This window comes from Chiroxiphia lanceolata, chromosome 4, assembly GCF_009829145.1.
Source record: "Chiroxiphia lanceolata isolate bChiLan1 chromosome 4, bChiLan1.pri, whole genome shotgun sequence".
Lineage (NCBI taxonomy): Eukaryota > Metazoa > Chordata > Aves > Passeriformes > Pipridae > Chiroxiphia > Chiroxiphia lanceolata.
This window is the reverse complement of record NC_045640.1, coordinates 59,812,710-59,835,457: the sequence shown is the minus strand read 5'-3', so window position 1 is coordinate 59,835,457 and position 22,748 is coordinate 59,812,710. Positions and strand designations below refer to the sequence as shown.

Here is a 22,748-nt window from a genome sequence, read left to right as displayed (position 1 = left end):
GTGGGAGATGTGGTGGTTGGAGGCCATCTGGGGCACAGTGACCATGAAATAATAGAGTTGTCAATGTCAGGGATGCAAGGAGGGCCATCAATAAAACCTCTGTGCTGGACTTCCAGAGGGCAGATTTCAGCTTATTCAGAAGACTAGTTCAGAGTGTACCCTGGGAAACAACTCTTGAAAACAAAGGGGTCCAGGAGGGATGGACATGCTTCAAGAAGGAAGCACAGGAGCAGGCTGTCTCAGTGTGCTGAAAGGCAAGCTGGTGGGGAAGATGACCGGTCTGGCCGAACAGGGAGATTTTGAAGGAAATTAGGGTAAAAAAGACAGCTCACTGATTCTGGAAAAAAGGGCTGGCTACTCAGGAAGAATTTGGGAATATAGCTAGGTCTTGTAGAAAGAAAATCAGAGAGGCAAAGGCCCAATTTGAGCTCAATCTTACCACTTTTGTAAAGGATAACAAAAAATTCTTCTACAGATACATCAATAGCAACAGGAGGGACAAAGAAATCCTCCATTCTTTATTGGACATGGGTGGGAACACAGTTATCAAAGATGAGGAAAAGGCTGAGGTATTTAACACCTTCTTTACCTCAGTTTTCAACAGTAACACAGGTTGTCCTGAGGACAGCTGGCTTTTGGAGCTTGTAGAAAGAGATAAGAAGCTGAACACCCCCCTGTAATCCAGGAGGAAACAGTTAGTGACCTGCTGAGCCACTTGGATCCCCATAAGTCTATGGGACCAGATGGGATCCACCCAAGGGTGATGAGGGAGCTGGCAGAAGAGCTCACCAAGCCTCTCTCCATCATCTACCAACAGTCTTGGCTCACTGGGGAGGTTCCAGATGACTGGAAGTTGGTGAATGTCACACCCATCCATTAAAAGGGCCAGAAGGAGGACCTGGGAAACTACAGGCCCGTCAGCCTGACCTCAGTGCCTGGCAAGGTTATGGAGCAGATCATCCGAAGTGCAATCACACAGTACCTACAGGATGGACAAGGGATCGGACCCAGCCAGCACAGCTTTAGGAAGGGTAGGTCCTGTCTGACCAACCTGACCTCCTTTTATGATCAGGTGACCCGCCTGGTGGATGAGGGGAAGGCTGTGGATGTGTCTACCTGGACTTCAGCAAGGCCTTTGACACCATCTCCCACAGCATCCTCCTGAAAAAGCTGGCAGCCAATGGCTTAGACAGGGGCACTCTGTGCTGGGTTAGGAACTGGCTGGAGGGCTGGGCCCAGAGAGTGCTGGTGAACGGTGCTGCATCCAGTTGTGATCCAGTCACTAGTGGTGTCCCCCAGGGATCAGTGCTGGGCCCAGTTCTGTTTAATATCTTTACTGATGATTTAGATGAGGGGATTGAGTCCACCACAAGCAAATTTGCAGATGACACCAAGCTGGGGAGAGTGTCAATCAGCTGGAAGGCAGGAGGGCTCTGCAGAGAGACCTGGACAGGAAGGAGAGTTGGGCTGATTCCAACGAAATCAGGTCAACAAGGCCAAGTACTGGGTCCTGCACTTTGGCCACAACAACCCCCGGCAGCGCTACAGGCTGGGCACAGTGTCTGGAGAGCAGCCAAGCAGAAAGGGACCTGGGAGTTTGGATTGACAGGAAGCTGAACATGAGCCAGCAGTGTGCCCAGGTGGCCAAGAAGGCCAATGGCATCCTGGCCTGGATCAGGAACAGTGTGGCCAGCAGGACCAGGGAAGTGATTCTGCCCCTGTACTCAGTGCTGGTGAGGCCACACCTGGAGTACTGTGTCCAGTTCTGGGCCTCTCAGTTCAGGAAGGATATTGAGGTGCTGGAGTAGGTCCAGGGAAGGGCAACGAGGCTGGTGAAGGGACTCGAGCACAAGTCCTATGAGGAGACGCTGAAGGAGCTCAGGTTGTTCAGCCTGGAGAAGAGGAGGCTCAGGGGAGACCTTGTCACTCTCTGCAACTCCCTGAAAGGAGGTTGTAGCCAGGTGGGGGTTGGTCTCTTCTCCCAGGTAACCAGCAGCAGGGCAAGAGAGCACGGTCTTAAGTTCTTCCAGGGAAGGTTTAGGTTAGATATTAGGAAGAAATTCTTTACAGAGAGGGTAATCAGGCAGTGGAATGGGCTGCCCGGGGAAGTGGTGGATTCTCCATCCCTGGAGGTTTTTAAGATGAGACTGGATGTGGCACTTAGTGCCATGGTCTAGTAACCACAATGGTAGTGGATCAAGGGTTGGACTTGATGATCTCAGAGGTCCCTTCTAACTCGGCTGATTCTATGATTCTATGATGATTCTATGTTCTGAACAAATCATGTCAAAGTGATTTTTTTCTTGCAATGGCAAAGTAACAAGACGTGTTCAGGAAGACATCATATATTTTTACTTTACTAAGAACGCTAGCACTGTTCCACATAAGCAACTTCTCAAAGAAAATAAGGAAGCAGACATTCAGGAGATGCTATTATACATTGGAAAGCTATATTCAGAAAGTTATTCATTGTCAAAATGGTAAATGTATTGATGGGCATTCATGAACTGTATACTAGCTAATATTTTCTTTAATGACCAATCTGATAGAATAAGATTGCCAAGTATATTTGCAAACATGACTTGCTGCAAGTCTGCTGGAAGATTCCAAATAAGTTTGACAAATTGGAGAAACAGTCTAAAAAGAATACAATTCAGAAAGTTTAAAGACAAGATTCCACAGCTAAACTACAAAGAGAAGGAGAAACAAGTGAGTAGATGGTGGTTCTTCAGAGAGCACTGAAATTCATACTAGCTCATACGCTTCAAACTATTGACACTGTCGTGCTGTTTCGAAACAAACATGGTCTGTAAAACAGGTTGTTTTCTACTTATTACTGGAAAGCCTTCAACTGCATTCCTGGGTCTACTTCGAGGAAGACAGTCAACTGAAGAAAGGAACACCAAAAAAAATCTGATGTCTGGAAAAACACAACTTACAGCAAAAGACAAAGAACTGAGTTATTAAAGTTGGAGGCAAAGAATTGCAGGTCATAGCAATCCAAATAACCGGAGATTGTTGCAAGAAGGAAATAATCTGTTCTCTACACAAACAAAAAGCAGATAAAAGATGACAGAATGCAACTGCTGCAAAAAGAAAACTGGATACTAGGCTGGAAAAAGTCTGCTAAGGACAGGGCTTCTAAGGCTCCAAAATGTATTTGCTGAAGTTTTTAAGAGAAGATTGGACAAACATCAGTGGAGAATGGTTTTGGCATAGTTAAGCTTTCTTTGGGAAAAGATAATAGATCAGGTGACTAAAGCTCATGCCCGCCCTGCTTCCTATGGTTTTGTGATTACAAAGGAAAATGCAATCCCTCAACCTAGGAAGTGTCCAAACACTAGGAGTTGCCACTTGATCTTCAAAGCGAAAGTGGGATCTGAAAGTGATGCACACCATTTGTATGCAAATGAATCCTCTCATCTCTTTTCTCCAGCCATCACACAGTTCCTCCTCTCACCCCACACTTCTCGCCTCCCCTCCATCTCCACCACATTATGCCGGGGAAGCAAAAAACATAGCCCTCTCCCAGGAACCCCTACACACTCTACCACACACGTCCTGATGCATAATGTCACATCCCCAAGTGCTACCTTAGAGCCTCTAAATATGCAAAAACCAACTTCGTGACACAGATCACACATGGGCTTCAAGGAGTACCAAGGGGAGGGTTACATCCTCTCCCTCCTACCTCCTCCATCTCCCCAAAGCAAGCCACATGCCAAGGAGAGAAAAAGAAAAGCCCCTTACGCTATGCAAAGTGATTTTACATCTCCACAGTAAATTATGCTAATTAATGTGAATGTAAAACGGCTCAGGGCTATTCTAAAGGATAGAACCACTTCAGATCTCCTGCTCTGTTCTGAATTATTCCAAGGCTTGGTCAGAAATTGTCCACAGAAACATTTCTGCATCAGAAAAAGCCTGTGCTCCAAAGTGAAGTATTGCCACGCTTTTACATTTTCAAAACCAATTAATTTAGAAAGAAAAAAAACTCTATACATTTGATCAAAGAGCATGATGAAATATTTTTTGAATTTCAGGTTTTAATTTGAGAAGGAAAAAATGACTTAACCTAAATGTAATCAAGCTGTTTTGTGAAGAATAAAAATAGTTTCCAGCAGATGTGTCCCACGCAGAAATTTCATATCTTTGAGATTTAAATTTGTCAGATTTGTTTTACGTTGATCAATGCATTCTAGAGTTATCAAGGAGAAGCTAAATAGACAGTGACACTGCATAGGTGTAATTTAAGAAATCAGTCTCAAAGTTAAAAATTAAAGAATGTAAATAATTAATATTTCAATAACATATTTCTTCTGTTAAATCAAAAATGTAAGGAATTTTTCCATACAGCCCAGTTAGCCAGAAAATTGTCCTTGATAAATAATATCAAATGAAACACTTATTTATCAAAGTGCCATAGCCCACCTGGCTTGTCAGCTTGAGTTAAGTGTCATTCCAAAACATGAATATACTCAGCCAGAAATCCAGAATTCAGTGGTTTCTAAAGTAAGGAAACCAGATAAATGAACCTAAATAAAATGTATCTGATGGACTAATGGGTGCCTAATGGTACAGTACTTAGGGTAGATGGATCATACTAGCCTGTTGACTGATGTATATCAGAGGTAACAGGTACTGTGAAAAGAGGAAATACACACTCCAGTTCTAAATTATTTCTGTTAAAATTGCTCTGGCATCATGATTTGGCAGAGTGCCATTGGATGCTGTAAAGTCATTTTAAGATGGAAATTAGAGATAATTAAACAGAGAAAAAATAGAAAACAAGTATCAACTGTGAGAGTATCTAAAATTCTAATGAGTAGTTTTCATTGAAAGCACAAATAAACTGTATTTAGAGGTAAAAAATCATTAAGCTTCAAATACAGAAACACATTAGATCAGTTAGATATCTAACACCCCACAAATGGATAGAAGTTACAGTTGCCAGTAACAGGGCTCAAAACCCAACAAGTGTGCCGGTGCCTTCCATTTCTAACAAAATCAGAACTAAGCAGAAACGGCTCTTTTTATTTGTCTTTTCAAAGAAATTTTGACTGAACATAGAAGCCTACAGACAGCGATTTCTGGTAAAAATTAAACACCCCAGATTACCATCTCTTTGAAGCAGAAACTGTCTTTTACTATACCCATGTCTAGGCCTATGTATAGTGCCATGAGACTCCAACTCATAACAAAGACTTCCAGCACACTATATCACAAAAAAACCCTACATAATGGCAACTAGTAAACACAGGAGCCATTTCAAGTCCCTAAAAGTACCAGTTTAGTAGAATTGCAAACAAAGAGACTTACCAGGTAGCTACTGTTTGATTTTAAACAGCAGTTATAACAGCCTAGTATTAACTTTGAAAACTGCAAAATTTTGTTAGAAATTTGCATTCAAATTATCAATAGATTTTAACAAAATCTACCAATTTGAGTCAGATACTAGGTACAAAATTTCAGCACATGATCTGTTAAGGTCATAAAGGAGCCCATAACCTCAAGGTCTTGTTCAGACAGCAGGTAAGCCTGGGAATTGTGCAACAAGTCCAACTTCTCAGGGCAGGCCTAGGAACCTGCAAAGATAGGCTGCACTCACAGGCCTTGACAACACAATAAGGAGACAACTGTTCATTGCTTCACACCAGTGCAATATTCAGGATTTTCTCCTCAAAAGGGCAGTTTTGTTCTTCAGGGAAGAACAGCTTGACTGTCAAGCTCTTAATTTCCCTGCACTGACTCTTTGGAGTTTCCAAGTTTACAAGCACTGCAAAAATAGTGCAGAGTTTGCATTTTCTTTAAATTGAGAGATTGCAAAATGAAGGATTCACAGAGATTTTGTCCCTCGACCAAAGCCACATTTATGTAAAGATGCTCAGAAAATTCTACTATCTACTTCCCAGAAAAACTCCCATCTCTTGAACAGGGCTGCTTAGGAGGATAATAGGGATAGTTTGCTCACATCCTCTGCCTTAAGATTCTGCAACTGCATGAACTGAGCTGTATCTTATTCAATTTTTGAATAGTTTTCCCAGTCAACATGAAATAATTTGTAAGTTAAATTCAGATATTCATTCTGATATTAATTAGTTGTGCTTCTTCAAAGTAGTTCAAAGGATGCAATTTCAGTCAAACCACCTCTGTGTTTCAAATTCAAGTAACTCCAGCTGAGTAGCAGATTGAATATGGAACACATAACTTTACCAAATCAATTAATTTGGAAGATGTCAGATCCTGTTTAAATTATATGAAATTGTATGCCAGCTGTAACTGCAATATATGACAGATCTACTACCACTTCTTGTTTTCCAGATGTCCATTTTGTTCTCTGCATACAGCAGGTATGTTTTCACTAGTATTTAAACAAGGTCAGAGAAGACCTTAAGTAAATGGCAGAAAATCTAACAAACACTCTTTTTAAGGCATAATATACTGTTTCTCACCCCTTCTATTCAGGGCATTTTATTTTTGGCTGAACATGACCTCTGTTTGGCTATGATGTGCCCCTATATTAATGCATGTAAGCTCTCACAAGCTGTCTTGAAAGCCTCTCACTCCTGTGAGAGATCAAATTATTTGGCAAGTGCAAGGTGAGTTTGGGTGGGGAGGGGTTAAAACTGATTTAGGTTGCTGCAGCTGACTTATTAGTGTGGTTATACAGTATGAGCCCTGTTTTGAGCCCTGTTGCTTGCACTGGAACCAGTTAAAGTGCCTGCTACGTAAGAGCAAGGATTAGGCATCTAACACCCTACCAAAGCGTTAAACTAAAAAAGTTTTAAGCTTGCTTTTTTAATATGCCCCATGTGTCCCCCTTCTTTCACCTAAGTGTCCAGCTCAGGCTGTTACACATCTTATTAGAATGACATTACTCCAAGTTAAAATTCACTGTCCACATAACTCTATTGATAGCCGAGGTTGATTTTAAACAGCAGATAAAACCACTGTAGAACTTACAGGCATAAGATTACAGCTGCATACACTGGACTGATGTACAGTCTTTTTTGTTCTAAACAACTCAAATGTAGATACTTAATGAAATTGCATTGTTGTGAGAAAAAATATTTACTCAGATTGAACAAGAAATATAAAAAATTAGTTCCCTTCTCTCACTCTCGGAGCCACTCCTTCCCAATTGAATGGGTGACAAGAAGAAATGTATTTGTAATGTTCAGTATCCTATAACTGTAAAAAATAGTTCTACTTACGCTGCACGGCAAACACTGTTTACCCCCAATTCTTTTAACTAGAGCTGATCACAACTACAAAAAAAAGAAGCACTGTACTTTGACACCATTGTTACTTAAAAATTTTGTCCTGCAAAGTGTTCACTCAAGCCATTTTGAGACAACATCCTTATAAAACAGGTTTTCTTGCTTTTTCTTACCTCTTGGATTATCACCAATGATGTTGGTTTTGCCATTCCAGTACCAGAGCAGCAATGTTGCATCACGTGACCCTGAGAGGATGTAACAATTTCCTCCAATATAGGACTCAGAACGAGCAAGACAGGTTACAACATCCCAGTGTCCAAACACTACTTGTATCAGTTTACCTGAAACACATAAAATTGATCCCTTTAAAACTACTATTTTATTCTAAGGCAAATAAAATACATTATAATGTATTTTAGAAATATTTGTGTTATCAAAAAAAGGTTCAAAGAAGAACTGTAGTGGGCAGTACTATTTTTTCTTTATTTATTTGGTGGAAAGTTATTGAAAAGTGCAGTAGTCCACACAGTCCATACAAAAAATACTTGCAGTCTACAAGTATTATACTTTATTCAAAGGCCAAATGTGCCAGATGCTTTTTTTATAATCTGTATGCTTACAGACAGGAAATAAGATGGGATTCTCTTTCAAGACAACTTTAAGGTAAGTTTACTGATAAAAGTACCAGTAAGAATGCAAATCTGATGGCAATGTGGGGAATGGAATAAGAATTATAGAACACTCGGGACCCAGAGGGAATTGGTAGCGTGGGAGCTACCTAGAAAAGACAGCATTCGAGCATCTCCTTAAACAAAGAAAAGGAGATTAAGTTGAAAAATTACTCCTGTATCCAGGTTTTTCCATCACCATTTTAACACTTGCCAATTATTTCAATCAGCATCCTTCCCTTTTAAGAATTTCTGTAATGTTTAAAAGAGCTCAGAAGACAGACTTGGAAAAATCTCTCTTACCAACTGCATAAAGGACAAACATTTGTACCAGTGACAAGAGTCATAAACGTTAAAAAGAAAGCCCAGGCAGTTAAAAATGTGCCATTCATGAGTATGTGCAAACATGAATATGATTATTACCTTTTAACCTTAACCAAACAGGACAACATTTTAGAAAAATGTAAATTTGGATGCTCATGCATAGTGGATTTGCATGTGGGAGAGGGAACACGTGTGAGGTCGCCCGCGGCAAAGCTCTGCGACACCACCCAGCCGGAGGCCGGCTCCCACACAGCAAACATGTCATGGGTCCTGCTGGTTTCTGGATCTGCCAGCAGCATACATGATCCTATGGAATGAGAATTTAAGCACTAAAATCCATCTCACTGGATTTGCTGAAGCCCAGCAACTGCGGATCTTGAAAAGACAGGACAGAGGATACGCACACACATTTCTAATGCGCCTGCTTGGCCCATCCAGGTAACAGGGGCCAGGCCAAATTCTGCACCCAATGAATGACACAAGGAAGTGTGATGTGTTATGCCTCTAATGTGTGACCTCAGGTTTCTCAAGCCCAAGTGACCATGCATCCATTTGTGCTTTGGGCTGAATAAAGAATGAGGAAGAACAGAAGGGAAAAAGAATGATGGCTTTGGAAGGAATAACAACACAGGCCAAAAACCACACAGGAAATGCAGACTACTGCATTTCTGAATAAAATAAATAAAAATAAAAATGAAATAAAATAAAATGTTCTGAAGAGTGTTTAAAAATAACAAGTAACACAAATCAGTGTGGGGACTCAAATTAAGTACATCTTAATAAAGCATTTTGGTGTATGAATTAAAAACGATTAGTCAATCATTTATTATGGCTACTAGTGAATACTTCATAGCTCTCTTTTTATGCAGTACAAAAGCACTGTATTTGTATCCAGCCAATAAATAAAACTTAATGGGAACAAAAGACTTAAGGGAGTGTTCTGAGGAAAGAACAAAAATAATGTTAACAGCCTGACTCATAACAGAAGATCAAACAGGTAATTGCATTAAAGTGGAGAAAACCAGAAAAAAACCAACACAACCCAAGAGAAAAAGTAGAATAACAAGATGGAATTTAAAGGAAGCCTGTACATCAGAATCAAAAATAAAACACCGGTGAAAATTATTAAGCTGCTATAATCGTCCAAGAGAAAATGTGAGATGAAGCACCATCACATGAGCCTTTTCTAACCAGACGTGGCAAAGCCCTGGATGCACACTTATTGTGCATATCTACCTTGCAGCGGAAGGGTGAGTAACTTGGGGATCAAGCCTTTCACTCATATCTGCAAGTCTGTAATACATCCCACAGCAGCCACCTCTGCTCACCAGGGCTTTAATTCCTGTGGCAGAGTCACTTGTCTCAGACGTTGGCCAGTCAACAGATTTAGTCAGAAGAAGTTTCTGAACTTTACAGCTACAAGCAGTGAAACACAGACTACATTTTGGCAATATACAAAAGCATCTTACCAAGTGTATGCTTCTCCCTGAAAATCCAAGTTGTCAATTGCATGGTTTAGATTTGAGAATAATTACGTGATATATTTTCAGTTGTATTGCCGTAGATATTCAACTACCTGAGCCGATTTATACTCTTTAGAACAGAAGTTTATGTTATAAACATCAACGAATTATAGAGATCTCCCTTTCAATTATTTCTATGTTTATAGGTTCTGTTCTAGAAAACAAACATTTTTCAAGGCTATTTGCGTGACAGTTGTTCCTGCAGTTGCACTGCCTTGTTAGTTTTACTTTACTATTGTGCAGCTTAAGTTTTGGCCAATTTCATCAAAATAAGAAATAAGACCTTGCTCTTTAATACTGGTAAAAAAAAAATAAAATTAATAATTTCATAGGAGTTCCTCAACTTTTTTGTTTCCTTTAAAATGAGTTGTCCTGTCTGTACAGTAATATCAAACTCTACCGTATGCACTCAGATATCCCTTTCTGACAGAACAATTTTTCTAGTTAATGTTTTATTTGACAGCTGTGCTACAAATAATTAAAAGAAAAATAAGACTCAAGTCAGCACTACTGAAGCTAAAACACTGTCTAGAAATCATTCCCACTGCTGGAGGAATGTTTTATTATGCTTCTGCTATACTAGTTGTGCTGAGAACCCATGATTTATGTTAGAAGTATTTCCTTTTAAAAACAAACAAACAAACCCAAAATCTAATGGGAAAATGGTTCCTTTTTTGTGTAAGTGCTAAAATGTATTTGAATTCAGCACTTGTGATCACTTGCCATTATGCATTACTGATCACATCATCTTTTCCCTTGCTGTTCTGCCAATTTCAAAATATTTCACTACTATATTCCCATTTAATTCAAAGCAAAATAAACTACATCTGGATTCACTGATTTAAGCTAGAGCTAGAGTTGCTATATTGACAGATAGGAGACACACAGAAGACACAAATCTCTTCTGACAACGGTATTCTGGTTTATACACTCATTAGCTACAGCAGTAACAACGTGCCTGCTAAATCTGTGTACTCACAGAGGAAATAAAGAGATATTCGTAGTTTAGATTGATACAGGACAAAGCTACCAAAATCATACAAGTTCCTCCCATAGGTGTAAGGAAAAATACATCCTTTGACATAAAAGAATTACTTCTCTGTTCGTATAAATCAAGAATATATACTGAATATTTATTACTGCTAGCGATCCTTTCTGAAGATCTGCTTTAATTTCACAGTTTCATGTAAATTTATTTTCATCAATGAGAAAATTAAACTAAGAAGGGTCTAACAAGGTGTCTGTATAATGAATTGTAGGCAGTCAATATGACGTAAATGGAACTTCTCCTTTATACTTAAGGCTTTAAAATTGCAAAAATGACAGCTATGCTAAAATATGCCATGAGATCCAGTCTTAACAGATTTTCATTAAAGACCATCCTGTTTTGTTAAACATTTTGGCTTGTCAAGTGTGAAAAACATTGCTAACTAATATATTTAAGAAATGATGACAAACACGTAGGATATTCCGTAGGGATTAATAACCTACTGGAAAGCTTGATGGCACACACACATTAACCACACTGGGTCATTAATCCCAAAGAAGCACTTTGCAGTGAGGTCGCTGTTCCCATTATAAGATAATGAAAGGGAAAAAATCATACCTATTTTTTTCTGGGGTTCCATGGCTTTTAAATTCCTGTAGCTCTTACATTGAAAGATTCTTTTCTATTTAGCATGACACATGCATGACTTCAATGGTTTGGATACACTCCAGCTGACAGACTAATTTAACTGCTACCCATTATATCGATCGGTTTATGTTATATAAAAGAATTCAGTGCTCCAGATCAATTTTTCCATTATAGCACAGCTTTCAAAGGCTTTCATAAATATTCTTTCACCAGATTTCAAGACTTAGCTTCTGTTCTTATTCTACGGTACTTGTCTATATTTCCTCAAAAATTCTCTGGTGCTGAAAACCGACCAGCATTAAATTCAGGTAAGCACTCTAAGAACAATTAATTCTCCCGGTATGCAAGGCTTCACACAAACTCATTTACCTGTGGAAACTACAGTGTAAGAACAGGTATCCCTATCCTATAGGTTTGAAGTGTGATGCTCTGTCTAAACAAGAGCTCCTTCTCTCACATTTGCCATCACTGCACAAAAATAATAGCGTATACAATAGCAGTAGGTAAGAAAAGATTTGACAAATATTATTAGTAGGGGGATAAATACATACTCCATTCCTCATTCTTTCTTTATTTGAAACAGTTGGCTGACAATGAACAGAAAAAAATCTTTTAAGCTATTCCCATATTTTAAAAATACACTACCTGAGTCAGTAGAATAAACTCGGAAACTCTTGTCCCAGAAGCCGCAGACCAAGATGTAACGATTATCAGAGGTGATGACAAAACACTGGGAATGTACCTGAATGCTTTGGTCTAAAAGGTCAGTGATTTGCCTTCTGTGCATACCTGTATTGCTGGCTGAACACAAAGAAACACAAACCAAGAAATTTTAGCATCCACATTCACAGAACAAAAGCACATTCCAGAAACTTATGTTCAGACCAAATATATTCCTCATGGCTATTACTTGTTTTTGGTGGTAGGGATGTTTTTTTTCTAATTCTACTACAAAATATTCATTACGCTTTTGGAAACAATGCTAATTCCTTGTAGTATGTATTCTAAAATAGAAGAAATGCCTTCTTTAAGTCAAATGCAGCTGAGAAATATTTTGCAAAGGCATGGTACGTAAAAACATAATAAGCGTCCTTTCCCCCTTCTTCTAGTATAAGAAATCAAAAATTAGAAATAAAGCAAGGGAATGTAATCATAAGAGAGTACATGAAATATATAATGGTTCAAACACAGCAGACAACAGAATCATGATTTCAAAATTGTACACTACTTGTATTTCATAGCAAGCATTGTAATTTAAAAAAAATAATAACTTCAGTAGACATCACTACCATTTCACAATTTTGGAGCATTGCAGAAAAAATTAACCAGCTTATCTCCACAATCACCTTTAGGGTAGGGCTAAGAGAAAATATTTGCCCCACTTTGATCATCTGATGTTTTATTTCACAGAAGCACAGAACCAATGGGGTTGGAAAAGACCTCTGAGATCATCGAGTCCAACCTTTGACCCAACACCACCATGTCAACTAGACCATGGCACAAAGTGCCACGTCCAGACTTTTCTTAAAAACCTCCAAGGATGGTGACTTCACCACTTCCTTGGGATCATCACATAATTTTCTCCAACCATCTTATATCGGGAACCCACAAAATGAACAGGAATCAATTAGTGAAGACATTTTTCATACTATATTTTGTCCTTATTAATCAACGTGTGTGCATATATCTCTAAGTCCCTACATATATACATAATGAAAATCCTACACTGTAGGAAGAACTTTTCAATGTTCCTGAGGGAACTTGATTTCTATCCATGGCAAATAATTTTTCCCGGGCCTGGGTTTGTCTGCCAACTGCTTGAAGCACCATTACTTCCATCCAGGTGGTCCCCTGGACCTGCCTCTGTCCTGGTCTCGTGTTCTTCTTTACCATTTATTCTTTAACTTCTTCCTGTTCTCACAGGCTTGCTCTCCCCTGAGCCTTGGGCTTATTCCATTTACTCTGTATCAAATCCTTCATTTATTTATGCTTTTGCTATGTTTAAAATGCTGATACTGTCTTGTCCATATGGGTAGCAAATAATTTAGCAAGGTGTTGCCACTTGCTCTGCAGGTAACACATAACGTGGCCTTGACCGCTGTTGGGGCTGCTTGAAGAGTAACAACAACACATTATACATGCACAGTTAAACATTCTGTAGGACAAAATAAGAGCAAAGAAACCCTCAAAAAGCATGCAGATTGACACATGTGGATAAGACCTTCAAAAAATTTAACCTCAAAAAGAAGTCTTTGATTTATGTGATATGAGACATCGCTAGTTTATGTCTTCCTTGGCAACTGGAAAATGAGGAGGGCAGGAATCCCTCCTTACAACTAAGACAGCAACAAGGTTCCTGCTATAACCATAAAAGTGTAATTTTGTGGTCCTCTTAGGTGCCATTTCTAGGTAAATGTGTCTAGCCACAATTAAAACCCTTTAATATTACCTACATAATTACTTGTTTGCACCCAATGATGCTACTTAGCAATGACAAAGAAAGCCTCAACCCTTTTAAACTATGTCCAGTGTAATCACAAGGCTGATTTGAGATCTATCATATGAAGACAATATTACACCATTTTTCAGAATGTGAACATTAATTTTAAAGGTGTTTATACCAAACAAAAGCCAAAGTATTTTATAAATTAAAGGCAGGTCAAAAAGGGAATTTTAATGTTAAGATTATGAAAAAACACAAAGGATAATAAAAATTTTATGTTCCTCCACATGTTTTTCACAATATGTAAAAAAAAAGTAATTGGACAGGTTCAATGTGATTTTGAGGGTTTTGCTGTAATATTTACAAGTACTTCTAAGATCTTCTTGATAGCAGGTTTTAAAGCCGAATATACATTTCCTGCTCCAAACATTTCTTGGATAAAATCTATTTCAGGAAGAAAAGGGAGTTACAGCATGTGTCTTCCTCATTATAAATTGTAACTATTATATTATTCAGTTGAGAATTGATTTTAGAAACTTTGGAAAAACATTTTATCAGCTCTTATAAAATGGTTTCATATGCCCACACTGTTCCTGATTTAATTATCACAGAGCTTACCCAGCAAAATGGCTACACAGGAACAGTCTGTACCTACAGACTGACACAACACAGTTCCTACTGGGATATGCATATTAGTTTGGAAATTAATTCTCACTAGCTGAAAGACCTGCCATTCTAACCTATCCAGGCAAGTTCAGATTGCTCAGATTCTCCCATGCTTCTGTAATTGGCCACTTCTTATCTTTTTCGCTTAAACTACAACCCTGAAATAGCTGGTTCTTAAACTAAGATTGATGTCTAATAGTGCCTGGGGGGCACAGAATCCCGTCTTCTTTGCTGCTGTCCCACAACTAGTTTGTGTTTTGGGGTTAGGTTGTTTGAGTTTTTCTTTTCTGATCCTGTTCAGGGTTCCATTTGCCAGGCTACAGACTCCTGAATTATAGCCCAAGTATGCACTCCCCAAAGTTGAGTCTGTAATGAAAGAACTGACCAAACTCTAACCATGCTAATAGAAAAATCAGCTCTATATGAACTAATAAACCTCTATAATAAAAAGTCATGAATTGAATCTATTACACTGAGTCATTACATAAAAGAGAGACATTCCTCCACCCCTTTTTAATAAAAGAAAAACATATACAAATTTAACTAGTGAAGCTGATCAAAAGATGCAATACCCTTGAAAAACGAATCCTAATATCTCAATACTAAAATGGAGTGGGCAATATATTTCAACTTCGAAACCGCTTCGCAATTACACATTAATTCCCTCAGCCTGAACAGCAGGTCTATGAAGAAAGGATTGATCTCCTTTAATGATGAAACCCTGGCACTATGGTTTTATTTTTCACAACACGGTGCAGTTAAGAACCCCACTGTTATTATGAAAATTTCCTCAGCAAAGGAGCTCCATCACATTACCAGTGCACCAATTCATCATAACGTGCCTCGCTCCTGCTCATCAACAAGTCTGAGTGATGAAAAGATCCAATATTATCCTGACAGTACTTCATGCACATTCTCAATCACACATTATTACAGCATCCATATTAATTTTCACTGACACGCGTCCTAGGCCTGTTCAAATTAGGCAAACCAACGAGGGGGAGTTGATGAAATACCAGCATAGCCACAGCTCATTGCATTCCAATTTGCATGCAAATGGTTTATCAGGAAAATTCCATTCCCAGCAACCAGCAAGTGAAAAACAACCGTAATCTACACTTCAGGGCCACCATACAGAGCTTAATGAATCGCAAAGAGAGAAGGAAGTGACAGACCTATGAGAGGATCGATTTCCACTGGCAGCTGGTAAGCCTGGTCTTGTATAGCACCTTGATGAGCTGGAATTCAGGAAAGAAGATTTTAAAACTTTGCATTTTTTTTAACAGTGAAGCCACATACATTTTATAAATCAAAGCTACGGCCTTTTTTTTTTTAACTGTTCAAGATTCTTCTGCATCAATTGAATTAAAAAAAAAAATCCAGTTGCTTTCACGGGCTGCTTATTAAACATTTATTTTAGATTAGTGCTATTCTGAATGTATGCCATCAGCAGCAGCTCTGGTCCTGAGCCATAAGCTCTAGCAGATGCTTTACTGGCAACCTCTCCTGTCGCAACAAAACAAAATTAAGTGGTAAAGAGGACTGAAAACAAAATGTGACAACCATCTGCTGACTGTAGCAAATACTATTTTCCTCTTTACTTTTTAAAACACTGCTTTGAACAACTGAAGCACAAAGGAAATTTTTTTTAAAAAGTCAGTTTATGATGCAGAGAGGGAAATCTTGTAGTCATTCAGTATTTAAGGATTCATCCATCACCAAAACCCATTTTATTTGCGAGTTTGCATAGAAGTTAATACATTAATTTTGCCAACCTACATTTCATCTGGGCACTTGGCATACCAGTGAAATGTTTACGTACTGAATTCTCCTTCAGTGTTAGAAAGAAAGCAAGCCTTTTTTTCCTCAGCTTCACTAAAAACAAACAAGCAACCCCCATGTTCCCCCCCAAAAAAACCAGCCCACAATACATTCTTTGAAGAGAAACAGAAAATAACAGCTGAATACTTAAACCTATGATTTTTCTATCTACATCCATAGCTTATAGTATCAATAGAAGGGTTTCTTAAATAAATGATTCATAAGTACAAAGTTCTGCTGCAATAAAATACTAATACAGAGCAAAACACGAAATCTATGTGACAAAACTGAGCATCCTGCTGGGTACCAGTGCCATTAGATGTCAGCAAAGCCACCAAATTCATACACAAAGGCAGGAATGGGATTTTTAATTACACATTAGTGACAACTGGTCACTTGGCAACTTAACTTTTTTATCATGATGCCTCATTAGTAAAGACAATGCTTAGCCCACAGCAGGAGATATGGAGTAGTAATGATACCTGCTCTCTAATCCCAGCAGATCCCATTTCAGTATAAATTTGGAAGTCAACAATAGTGAAGGTTAGTCTCAGGAGTCCATACCCAGATATCTTAAGCACAATACTCCATCAACAGCCTGCAGTTGATGAGTGTGCTCTCAGAGGAGTGGGGTGAGGTGAGTTTTTGTTGGGTTTTGGTTGGTTGGCTTTTGTTTGTCTTGATCTAGGTTTTCTTGAATTCTTTGTAAAGGCATGACAAGTGTAAAATGCCTCTAAATGAAAAAACAGTGATTCAAAAGCACAGCTTACTGTTCTCCCTTTCAGAGGTGAGAGAAAAACAAATATCTGGAAGTTTTCTTCAACTCAAATCAGCTGATTACTACAAATCAAAATCAGCTCCTACCACTTTAGAACCTTCTTTCTTTCCCATGACTGTTTTATGTCCACAAAGGCCATTTTTTTAAAAGCCTTGAATATTATATGCCCAAGGTCACACATCCAAGGTATGAGAGGATACTGTCATCCTCCTTTGAAAGAAATCTCAGGAGTCCTGTAACTAGTTCTTGCTTACAACTTGTTATCTAGACAAGTCTCCCTTCTCCTCTTCCTTCCCACCTTTCTTTGTAAGCATTTCTTGGGTGGGTGAAATAATACATAGATGTTTCTATTTGGACAATGTTGAGAGGTAATTTGTAAGAATTAGGAAAAAGTGTGGGAGTCATCTGGCTTTTTTCAAAAAGTAATCAAGGACCACGGGTCAAGATTTCTCAGTAGGAATCTCAGTGATGTAAGTATTTCTCTGGTGCAAACATCTTCTATTTAAGTTGAGTAGAAGCTCTTTTTTCCCTTTCTTGAAAAGCCTTTGACCAAATTTACTGCATACCACTGAAATAAACTACCTTTCCCAGCTTGGGTCTAAGACTGTCATAGTCAGGGAAAAGACGATGAATGCCTTTTAGATTGGAAAATATCAGAATTAAAAGCAGAATGACTAAATTCTCCAGTCCAAGACATTTTTAAAGGAAAATTAATTTCATTAGCTGCTATGCAAATGGCTCTGGTGTTTTCTTTCCATACTGACAAATACATAAACACTTACTAAGTTTGGGATGTTTAAGGTACAGACTTCCCCATGCATTTTATTTATTAATTCTCATTGGGTGGCTCTAACATCAGATTATGGTGTTTATAATCAACAAGAAGAAGACAGCAAAAAAGATTTCAGATAAGTTCTACATGTTTTAAAACCGTCTTAGACATGATATGGTTCAGGCTTCCAACTGACTGAAAAACAGATTTAAGAGGAAGAGTGTGCCTTTGGCATGACCAAATAGTGATACACTGGTTTTGTCTTCTTGCATGTTGCCTGATGGCCTGGAAAGCAATATATTGTTGTTACAAACCTTTTGTGTGCTAGGCATCTTACTACACAATAGCTCAGATTACCTTCTCAAGGAGAAACTAAGTCCACATGGGAAGAACAGTGCTGTGTCAAAGAACTGGACTTGCTCTTTCCACTTTGAACTTACAACAGTTCAGCAGCAAATCTTGAAAAGACAACGGAAGCACTGTTTTATGGCAGGGGTTTCTTAGGCTTCTGACTTCAATTTACTCACCAGGGAGATTATGCCACTTGTTTACAGCAAAGAGCCTGTTTGCAGTAACTGTGATCACAGCAGGAGTGGCCAGGCCAGGCTGGGTGTTGGCTGCCACGTGAGTGACAGGCGAGTTGGACGGGAACTTTAGGACCATGATAACGTCCTGTTGAGCTTGTTCTGTGAACATCAACGGGCTCTGCAGGAGGAGATACTGTTGAGTGCACACAACAAGGACCCAAATACACGGGAAAAGAAAACACAGGGAGGAGAAAAGACGGGACAAGAGAAGGAAGATTGGATTAAAACACACAAAATCAGAGAGCAGCTGCAGAGAAAAGCAAATGCAGTAATAGTGGACAGGTTTGTGGAAAAGACTATTTGAGGTAGAAAAACCTTTACACACACTATTAATCTGAGGGCCTCGCTGAACACAGAGCATCTATATACAGACTTTGCTACAGATCACAGTAGATTAACCTAAAAGTTTTCAATCACCTATCTCTGCCAAAAGAATTCTCCTTCGTATCTGCAGAGATAGTATGTCAAGGAAAGCAAAGCCTAACTAGGACGGAAACAAAAAAAAAAAGTGAGCAAAAGGAATTCCTGCTCCCAGAGATTTTCTCAAATTGCATTAAATTGGCAGACTGTAATTCTTTATAAGCCAGAGGAGAACAAGAAAGCACATTAAAATAAAGAGATACACACATACACTAGATGTATGTTCTGTATATATTTTTGTGCACAAAAATAAGATTTATGAATGCAAAGTAGAAGACTTCACTGCAAATGTGTTTGAAAGGACAAACATAATTAAATGCAGTTCTAAAGAATATAAGGTGGATGTGATTACAGACGCTACCCTGCGTTGTTTCCAGAATGAATTCAGATTCTCATTTTCAACATAATTTTTTAAGGTTTTAGTTTTTTTAGTTTATTAAGTTGAAAAGTTTAATAACTTTTTAACTAAGTTGTCTACGAATATTGTAAATGTCAAAGCAAAATACTGAGGACCTTAGATCTGGATATCAAACATGAGGAGAAAAAGCAAAATGTAATGGGTTTATGACTACATAGTGCATCTAAAAAGAGAATCCCATTGAGATGTAGAGGTACGATCATCCTAGTCACCAGTAGCCATGTTGCTCAAGTATTTGTAATTTTCTAATAAACAAATTAGAAATGAAGTGTCCTTGGCTGTTTTCCACCTGCAATATTTCATTACATATATGTGTATGTAAGTGCATACATTTAATGTATATTTATACAGAACCAATAAAAAAATTAAATACATTTGCATTTTTATTATCACTCCTTTTTAAAAAGTTATTAAGAGTACTTAGAAAAACATATTGCTCTATGAATTCCTATTTACAGTCTTTGCATAAAGGTGTAAATAAAAGCAACTAATAAGCTACCCAGACACCCTTCTGAGCAAGTGGCTAAAAGCCAATCAATATTATGAGTTAATCCTCCCTGGATGCTCATTCAATTAAAGGTGTCAGTAATGCCTCATCTGATGTGGCCTCAATTAAATCCAGCTATCTGATGGTTGAAAACACAAGGGGATACAGCAACAGCAGCAAAACCAGACAAATAGGCAGCCATCGTGTGACTGCTAATTACTACACCTGGTGTATATTATGGCTTGTGCACTTAACACAGCACGTGGTAGCTTCCAATCCGGCTGTATTCATGCAGTCATGCACACACACACACACACACGAAAACAAAACTCAGTAAATAAGAGAGCTAGAAATAATTCAAAATTGTGACAGGAAAAATATTCTTGCTGTATTTCAGCTCCAGGAACTACTTTAAAACTACTTTTAAAACCACCTAACGTAGTGCTATTATAAAATCACCTATTAATACCCACAAAACCGGCCAAAGCAAGTGGAGAACTAAGGACTTTTTTTCTGGGTGTACCCCAGCCCAAAAAACCACAGGAGTTAGAAACAGTTAACATCAGAGAATTTAACTTCTTATATTACGTACTAAATCTTTTATATTTCAGCATCATGAAAAACATTATGATAAAACCACACGAACTGCTTCCTGGTATCAAATTTATTCACATAACAATGGGTCTGACAAACACGTCAACAAGCAACTTCTCAAGTTCCTTCTCTTCCTGAAACAAATCCCTTAAAATTAGAGCAACTGCCTAGTGCATGGCACCATGACAGACGGACACACACATGGCATGGAGCTGCACGATGGGAGTGTTTGGGCTCCCCAACATCCCTGTTAACAGAGCTCTTCTGAAAGAGAGAGCCCCGTGGGTTGCACACACAAGGCACTGCAGGGCTCTGCGGGACCGGGACGCTCCGTGGGAGGTACAATAGGCCAGCAGACCACAAACCAGCACAATCATCTCTGTGCATCCCTTACAGGGGATCCCAGGGCAGGAGCATGACCATGGCACAGCTGCCCAAGTGTGGTATGTACTGGCTGCAGGAAGGGTGGTGGGGATGGGGGGATACTGAGCTGAGCAGGTCTCATGCTCATGTACAACACATGGCCCATTTGAGGAAGGCTAGTAGCTCAATTTGACAAGAAAGTTTACATTTATCAGACTCCTGCACCACAAGGTTTGCAATCTACTTTGGAAACATGTCAGATTTTTGTGTAATTTTTTAAAACCTTCTCCACTTCAGTTATGTTTTAAAACTATTAACCTTAGTCTGCTTAGGTAGGACATACGTCCTACAGGACATACAAGAAGTGTAAAATGTTCATCTTAACAATAAGGGAACATAACCTTTTGAAAACCCTGTGAATTAGCAGACCATTAGCTCCACTTGTCAGAATATCGCTTAACATAGTTCTGGATCTATGACAACACAAATGATATTTTAAACGCAAAGACTGCACACAACATGATATGAAAAGTAATCAGTAATAAAATAATAGTTTGTATAATAAAATTATATTAGACACAAGTAGAGGTAAAAGGGAAAGCATGTTAATGCTCACTGCCTGGATTTTATCACCCCAGCTTTACTGCAAAACACATTTAGTCACATTCTTTGCTATGTAAGTTTCAGCTCATGAATTCCTAGTAATCCTGGTTTTAGGGGAAAACCTATGCCTGGGGGAAAAGACAAGGAAGTTCCACCTCCTAAATCCATGCTTCTTGGGGAATCTGCCAAAGATTAACTAAATTGTCTCCATGATGACTGGCTCTCACCTGTACAGGTATGGTATTAACAAAAATCAACTGATGAAGTGTTCTTAGATTACACTGACAAAAAAAAGTCTGTACTAGAAATCAATGCAATCCTTTCAGCAATAAATAAAAAAAAAAGAGTTAAGCACTGCATACACTCCTACCAAATCATAACTCATCTGCTGTTTTTAATAACATAATTCCACGACCACATGAAAGCAAAGTGAAGTGGCCAGTTCTGCAACTTTAAGACAGCAAAGGAAGTGAGCACAACAGCAGGTCACAAAGGGTTAACATGGTACTTACCACCTGCATGGCAGAGCTTCTTGGAGGATGTGGTTCTATGAGCAGTTGGGAAGGGGTCTGTCCAAAACTTCGTATTTGAGCTTCAACAGCCTGGAAAAGGCACAGGCAGGTTTGCATGTTAAGAGGTGCTAATTACAGGCAATAGAACCATAACTGTCACCTGAAAATGTCATTCCACACTTCTGGCTTGTTTCATGTTGAAAATCAAGCCCGTGTGTTCACTGTGGGGCTAAGTGCTTGGCACTGGTACTAAGAATGAGGTAATCACTTTAGTACTGTGGATGCTATTTCCATGAGAAACTCTGCAAAACCTCATCCTGCTCAATGATATTAAACAGAAACAAGCTATTATAATCAGAAACTCTCTTTATTGGCTCCATTTTTCCTTTCTAACACTGGCTTATGCTGTTTGTATCATAACTCAAAAGAAAAAAGTTAAATTTTAAAAAGTTTCTGTAGGTATTAAGAGTTCTACTTTCTTTCTATTTAAACTCCACTGCTTAGCTTCACAGCAATGCTGTGCTTTTTTTTTTTACTTTGAGGTTTATTCCAAAAGAGCAAACAACATTAGGATGCATTAAACTAACAACTAATATTAAATGCAGCTAAAGGAGAATGTGAAGGTATGAGAGGTTTTTTTGAAGTTTCTCTGTATCTTCAGCAACATGCTTTAGCACTTTCTTCATAGGCAATACATGAAAATATCATCTCATGCTTAGTGATTTCTTAAGAATAATTATTCTGAAATGTGTGAACTTGTACCTCCTGCCTAGGCATTTCCAACTAGTTTTCCATGTTGCCACCTCTTGGCCTACTGGCCTGAAGGTAACAACATTAAGTAGCCAAAATTCAACAAGTTATTCCTTGTCAGGCTGGCCCCTGCACTATTCACAGAAACAGGCTGATACTACAC

General features: G+C 38.6%; 1 protein-coding gene across 1 annotated transcript in view; it reads right to left on the bottom strand.

Annotated features, from left to right (window-relative positions):
* LRBA (LPS responsive beige-like anchor protein) overlaps positions 1 to 22,748 on the bottom strand; it is a 399,190-nt gene that overhangs the window by 23,676 nt on the left and 352,766 nt on the right. Inside the window, 5 exon segments of the mRNA XM_032687089.1 lie at positions 7,394 to 7,561; positions 12,017 to 12,172; positions 15,656 to 15,718; positions 18,379 to 18,571; positions 21,836 to 21,925. Of these exon segments, the coding sequence (XP_032542980.1) occupies positions 7,394 to 7,561; positions 12,017 to 12,172; positions 15,656 to 15,718; positions 18,379 to 18,571; positions 21,836 to 21,925 (670 nt within the window).